This window comes from Echiichthys vipera (assembly GCF_963691815.1).
Source record: "Echiichthys vipera genome assembly, chromosome: 16".
In the NCBI taxonomy this organism is placed as follows: Eukaryota; Metazoa; Chordata; class Actinopteri; order Perciformes; family Trachinidae; genus Echiichthys; species Echiichthys vipera.
Genome location: NC_139841.1, coordinates 15,311,349 through 15,318,885, shown reverse-complemented (window position 1 = coordinate 15,318,885; position 7,537 = coordinate 15,311,349). Strand labels below are relative to the sequence as shown.

Genomic DNA, 7,537 nt, shown 5'->3' with positions numbered 1-7,537 from the left:
CTCATTTTTATTGCTGCTCTGTTGTTGAATGCTGATTTCCTCTCACGTTTCTTTTTTTTTTCTGTGAGTTCCAGCCTGAGATCCTGTCTATATTATGAGCAGCATTTGTAGGATGATTCCATTACATGTCTTCTAACTGCTGGATAATTCAATAAGCACCACTGAGATGACACACAGTTATAATCTACTTAATGAAGCCACTGTACTGATGAATCGTGTTCTTTCTTCTCCGTCATTTCTTCTTGCACGCCCCCCATCCCCCCACCCCCCACCCTCTCTGTTCCTCTCCTCCCATCCTTCCTTCCTCTCATTCTCTGCAGGGTGTTGATGGAGAGCCATTCGAATGACAGCCGGGACAGTGGTCATCACTGGTGGAATTCTAGCTACAGTTATATTACTCCTTATCATTGCAGTACTGTGCTACTGTAGGCTGCAGGTGAGGCCACAGCTACTTTCAGACACTGTTGCATTAATGATATTATTCCCCTGACCATCTGCAGTGCTGCAAGTAAGGGATGTCCTTGAGTGTAGCACTTTGTTGATAATCATAAGCATAGCTACTTTAATCTGGGTGATTGTGTTTGTGACCTTCAATTACCAGGGATAATAGGATCTTTCTTTCAACCAAAATGTTTAATTTATGATTGTAGCTGCATTCTTTGTTTGTGTCCGGCTGCACTTCCTTTGTGTTATCTCAATGGAAAAATGTCTCTGCAGCTGTATTCAGAATTGCACCAAACACAGCCACTGATTAATCACGCTCATTGGAAAATGGTGGCCATGATTTTTTGAGGACTCGTAAAGCCTAGCTTAGAATATTGGCAGCTTATTACCCAGACTTTGTCTTGTAATTAAAAAAAAAGAATTCTGTTAATTTACAGTTTAGGCCCTTCCTGCAGTAAAAAGAAAAGAAAAGAAAAAGACAACGTCAATATTATACCTACAGCAATAAAAACAACAAAAGTCGCCATCTTTCTATGGGGTTGTGCTCTGAGATCACTGCTCTGTACCAAGTGCTTTGTACTTGAGAGGGCAGTCGCCCCATGTAAAGAGGCTGAAAGCCTCATCTCACCCTATTTCCTCTCTGTCCTATATAATAAAAGGCTTGAAAAACTGGCAAAAAATAATCTTTAGAAAAATAAAATGAAAATGGAATTAGGTGAAAAGAACTGCTTTGCGTTTTCATGCTTGACAAACCCCAGTTAGGTTAAAACATCACACTAATAACACCACCGGGAAGCATTACTGCGATTAGTGGATTGCTGTTAAAGCATGTGGGTTTGTTTTGGTTTGACATTATGCTGTATACTTTCTGTTACACTGAAATAATCCCCTGAGCAATTCACTGCTCTGACTTTCAGTGGAGCATTAAAAATCTGTTTGGCAAACAGAATATGCAACCAATTCAGTTACTACTTACTACCTATATTCTATACCTTTGAGTCCATTTCTTAAAGGAATAGTTCAACAATTATGTACAATCTGTTCATTAAATATAAGGCTGCAGACAGCTGCCAGTTAACTTAGCTTAGCAAACAGAGTGGAGACAGAGGGCCTAGAGCAAATGGTGAGAAAATCCTCCTTCCAGCACATGTAAAGCTCATTAATTAACACATTATAACTCACTTCTTTAATCAGTACAATAATTGATGCGTAAAGACGTCAATTTGCCATCCTCCCCAGTTTTAGTATGGATTAAACAAACAAGGTATAATTAATTAGAGGGGGCAGACCTTATTACCATTTTATGCTAAACTAAAATAAGCTTAGCAGCAGTTGGTTTGGGGCTTATATTTACCTTACAAACATGAGAGGGGTATCAATCTTGTCATATAACTCAAACAAACTTCTGCCTTAGCTGATCAACTTTATCAACAACCCCAAATGTGTTTCCTGTCATGCAGCTGAACAAGCTGGGAATTAGAAAATACGGTCATTTCGTTTGCTTTAATATACACAAGATGTGTACAAATAGTGTAAAAATAATTTAATTGCAATGAATTACACATTTTAAAAGCTTTATAAGCTTCACTCTGAATATTTATTTACCACAACTTACATTAAGTGACGTGAGATGATGCTGTTATTGTCCTAATTTCTCAAAAGGAATTGTGAAGACAATTATCTTTTGTCATTAAATGCTGGTGATGCTTCTGCACTTCATTCTTGGGAATTCAGTAGTCAATCAAACAGGTTAAAAATCAAAACAATGGGCTGACAGTGGCTGAATGCTGCAGAATGGAGTGAGCAGTACTACAAATCTTTTCACATTGCATAGAGTCTGGAATACAAGTTAATGGAGTTCAAAAGTTTGGTCTATGTAAATCATAAATAAGTCATAGAGTGTGGTCTATACCTAGTCTGTAAACTGACCTGAGATAACTTTTGTTATGATTTGGCACTGTAATTAAAATTGAATTGAATTGAATTGAATTGAATCGAATTGAATTGAATTGAATTGAATTGAAAGGAACAGGATAAATGCAAAAGGATGTTGTGACAGTAAAGACATAAATCTGGCTATGTCCAAACATCTGTCCAACAAATAGGATTCAAAAGCTCTGAACACTGGCCAGAGACATTTACCATTCTAAAATTTAGATGTAAAACCATGTGTAAAACTCACTCTCAAGTCCCTGTGAATCAATAGGTAGAGCATTAATCATCAGGGGTGGTGGATCATATCTGGCTCCTCCCAGCCATGTGTCGAAGTGTCCTTGAGCAAGAACTCCAAATTGCTTCTAATGGTTAGGCTGGGCCTCGTATGGTAACTTGCTGCCATCCATATGTGTTTGTGTAAATGAGAGGCAAATTACAAAGCACCTTGGTTAAAAGCAGTATACAAACACAGACAATTTACCAAAATCAACTGAACACTGAAGATAACATTGCTAGAGTGGAAATTAGGTTATTCTTTCCGCTTAGAGCTGATTCTCAGAGCAGTTCCTGTGATTTGTATATTTCAGAGCAAAAATCTGAGTGATCCACATATTTTGGCTTCGTATTAGTCGGTGGGATGCCAGGAATTAATTTGGGGAAATGAGCTCAAGTGGGGTTAGATTATAGGAGACGTCATCTGTTGAGTGAATGCATGCTTTCTTTCCATAGAGTGCAAACCACAGACAGTTATGGTAGTCTTTGTTGTTGATAAATGTGTGTAGATACATTCATTTGGAATGTTATTTGCCATTTGCCATCTTCTACTCAATATACGCAAAACCTTCAGCTTTCTGGTTGCAAGCATTGGAGAATACTACATTACCATGGTTATTATAATATAGAGGCTGACCTAGACTTTATTGGCTGAATAGTGCATGAACTAATTTGCCAAAACATTTATTTTGCTGTTGTTATTGCTAACACCATGCCCATGCAGACATTTCAATATAATAAATGTCCCTACCTCTCTCTTTATTTCTCATTGACTTTCTGCCTCTTTTTAACTCCCCTCATCTCTCTTACGATTTACTTAATTCGCCCTAATATTCACCGTGTCTCTCCCTCCCTTCTTCTTCTTCTTTCATCTCTGCTCTCCATCATCTTTCTGCATATCCCCTCCTCCTTCTTCTCCCATCACAAGTATTATTGCTGTAAGAAGGAAGAGTCCGAGTCGGAGGAGGAGGAGCCAGACTTTGCCGTTACGTCCCGCCTTCCACCGGTCCACTCCAATCACAACATTGTGGCGGCGACAGCCGCCGCCTCCTCCATCCCCAATGGCCCCGCCCTTTTCTCCACCCCTCCGCTGGCCAGGAAACTAACGCGTTCACAGACCTTTTGTCCATCCTGTACACACTATGAGCTGCCTTTCTACCTCCAGCCCCCCCCTCAGCCACAGATCCACCATCAACCAGATGGGTTGAGGAACGGAGGTGACCGGATCAGCTACCGCAGCGTCCAACAGCAGGATCTGGACCTGCCAGTGCCTGTGAACATTTCAAACTACCGTAAACCAAACCTCGCCCGGTCGGTCACCATGAGGGACATGTTCACACGCAGCTGTAGCATCAGCACGGATGTTTAGCTGGGCGAGGTTTGATCTTCCTGTATGTTTATGAACTGCAATGGCCTAGGCCTCACTGGGCTTGAGTCAGACTTTATTTTTGTAAGCTTGACCAGTTTTTTCCAGTCTGGTATGGTCTGATCCAGTCTGGTCTTGTTGTACCGGTCACCTCTGGCAGAATGGAGGACTCAGGTGGCTCTCAGGACAGGATTTTTCAAAGGTACTATGCTCAGGTCCGGGACCTTACACTTGGGCCACTGTAGAGTTTAAAGTATTTAAAAAATGTTAAATTATGTATAACATGAAGTTATTTTTCCTTTTGTCTTGAAAAGCTCTTTTTTAACAATAACAATGGAATTTGTTTTACGATTTGATAACGTTTGTGTAGCCCTTCTGTCTCTGGACTCTTCTACCCATGGCCTGAAAGATACACAGATTCCCGCCATGTCAAAATGACATAATCGGCAGGGATTTTCTCTCTGCCATAGCTGCTACTGTACAAACAAAATATGATTAGGAGAAGTCCAGTGTTTCCCTCTCCTATGACAGGATGATCTGTCTGTTCCTCCATCCACAGATTATAGAGATTATCAAATATCACTCACCACCAGTGGAGGACGGGGGGGTGTCATCTTTTCGCTGCCACCCACTGACATGTTCAGATAGACTTAACTTAGGCCATAATATTTTAAGACATAAAGGGCTCAGAAGATGGAAATCCCTGCTTGTTTTCCACATCCCTTCATAGAGGTCTCCAGATTGACGAGAGGCAGGTTTCTCTGAGCGTCTGCTGACAACGCAAAGTATGTTCTTCACTTCAGCAGAGACAGAACTCTGTGCTCTTGCAGGCAGGGAGGACTAGTTGCCAAAGGGGCATGGGTTATTGCATTGGTCTACATTTGTGTGACTGTGCTTGCATGCATGTGTGTGTGTGTGTGTGTGTGTGTGTGTGTGTGTGTGTGTGTGTGTGTGTGTGTGTGTGTGTGTGTGTGTGTGTGTGTGTGTGTGTGTGTGTGTGTGTGTGTGTGTGTGTGTGTGTGTGTGTGTGTGTGCGCGCGTGTGCGTGTGCGTGTGTGTGTGTGTGAGAGTGTATGTGTGTGAGAGAGACTGTGTGTGTGTGCATAACTCAGTTGTAATACCAGGATTCTTATTTCATACAGTTTAACAGAGTTTGTCACCCCCCTTATGTATACCGAACTCAGTGGTGGGTTGCAATAACATTTTAAACATTTATTGTAAAGGGTGAAGAGATTGTATGAGTTTGCCACTTTACCTTTAAATTCAAACGAGATGATGTGACAAACTCTATTTTATAAATGCTTATTTTACTGATGGATGCTACTGTATAACACAAGTTGTAGGTGGCAGACAGAGGAAGGAAAACGTTTTTTTTACACTTTACAGTATGATATTTTTTTTTAGTTCTGCACTGAAGTTTCATTTGGTGGACTCTTCACTGCATTCCTTGTGTCTCTGATTTGTTGATAAATGGATTCATGGGCTAAAGATTAATTCACCTTTAAAGGCAGATATATAAATATTTAACAGGCCATAGCATACACTCCGGTCTCTCTCTTCTGTCTACTCGTTGGACTGAGGAATATTTGCTCTTCCTCTGATGTACTCAGAGCGAGTTCCTTCTTAGGATTGTTTTTTATGTTCTGCGCCTGGCTGACCGGCCTGGCTGGAGGGCTGTTTTTCTGACTTGAGGAGCAGCGGCGGAGTGTTATGGACACAGGACGTATGTCTAATAAATTAAATTATTTATTGCTTGATTTCAAGAGGAAATGCTTGTTATCATGTGAGGGACTTTGTCCCTCTTGGATAGACCCCCCTAAATGGATGGCAAATGCCATTGTACCCCTCCCCACCCCCATTTTTAAAAAAAGTTTTTCCTCTTGTGACGTGCTATCCTGCAAATACACCAAGACACACACACACACACACACACACACACACACACACACACACACACACAGTTCTCAGTGCTATGCTTTCCTTACTTTTTAAACAGATGTGACAGTTGCACAGGAAATATTGTGCCATAAAGAGTTATGAGAGAAATGTATTATCATTATTATTATTATCATTATTATTATGATTGTTATTGTTATTATTATTATTATTACAAGTGTGTATTCAAATGCAGTGTTGCTTTTTCCCTACAGTATTTGAATAACTTGCTTTATTTTATGATCCAGCTGGTTTTTCAGACTCAGTACAGTACAGCAGAAATGTTTCTGTCCTTGTTTTCGAATATATATAACTAACAGACACATTGTTGCTAATAAAATGGTGTGAAAATTCTTCTGACCTGATTTGTTGTTGTTGCTGTTAGCCCATCCACCATCCCAAAGTGCCTCCTTAAGCGGAGATTTGCTGTCTTATACTACGTCTACTGCTTTCAATACGTAGAATGCACACAAAATAAATATGTGTGATACACATGAATTACAGTGCATTGCTTTCTTCAGTTACAATTACTGCATTACTTTTCGTTGTTTGTGTACAAAATGCATGAGAACAACTTTTTGTTTAAGTTTAGGAACAAAACTACATGGTAAGCGTTAAGAAAAGAGCATGGATTGGCTTAAAATGAGTCACAGATGTAACTACGTCACAGACTCATGTTAACTTACAAAAAAAAGTCAATAATGAATTGGTTTTACATGGTGCACAAACACCAGTCTCCTGGGTAAATGTTCTGTGTTTGTCCCATCCACTCCCAAACCTTTCTCCCTTATGCCGACTTTGGCGTCCTTATACTATGTGCCCTTTTTTCCTTGTTTGCTCCTGCAATAACGCCATTAGATGTCGCCGCCTTTGTTTTTTTTGTTTTTTATGTTTATTTAACAAAGGTTGAATTAATAAACCACACCAAACATAACATATGGATCATAATAAGCTGCTTGTACAGTCAACCTACAGTATATGGACATTTTTTTAGGTGTTGCAGGAAGGAAAGAGGGATTTAGACCATGAGGTTTAATGAAAACAGCTTTGTTTGGCTATCTCTTTGAAGAATAATCAAATCCTAGATTGAAAACAGCAATCTGATTTTGTTTTTGCTTTGAATGTTGTTAATGAATGTTTTCATTATCTTAAAAACTACTTTCATTGCCCTGCAGCAGTGGCCAAAAAGTTGTATTCTCTGAAAGCTCACAGGTGTCTAAGAGGGAAATCAGTGAACCTACTAATATGTTTCAAACATATTGTAACACATAAAAACAGTGCAGCCTGCCAAACCTCTAACCACAGCAACAGCGATAAAGTGCACACAGATCCGGTTGGCCCTGAGGCGACAAGGTGACAGCAAATATGTTTGAACGGGGAGGCTCAGACACAAGATTTGGAACGCTTAAGTGCGATGATAAACCAAACTGGCTGTCAGAGGGGGGGAGATGATAGCTGCAATGAAAAGTCATTCATACAGCAAGGCTAAAAGACAAAAATGGGAAGCTTAACTCTGAGGCAGATAGGCAAGTAGACTAATCATACAATAAAACAACTCTAAACTATTTCAGAGAGGAAATAGAG

The 7,537-nt window shown here is 40.0% G+C and overlaps 1 protein-coding gene across 1 annotated transcript; it reads left to right on the top strand.

The window, feature by feature from the left end:
* Positions 1–343: 343 nt before the first annotated feature.
* Positions 344–4,021, top strand: LOC310958917 (protein FAM163B-like; the record flags this gene model as incomplete). Its single annotated transcript, XM_083930081.1, has 2 exons — positions 344–436; positions 3,581–4,021. 2 exons carry the CDS (start codon positions 344–346, stop codon positions 4,019–4,021), a joined length of 534 nt encoding a protein of 177 aa, XP_083786207.1.
* Positions 4,022–7,537: the final 3,516 nt, after the last annotated feature.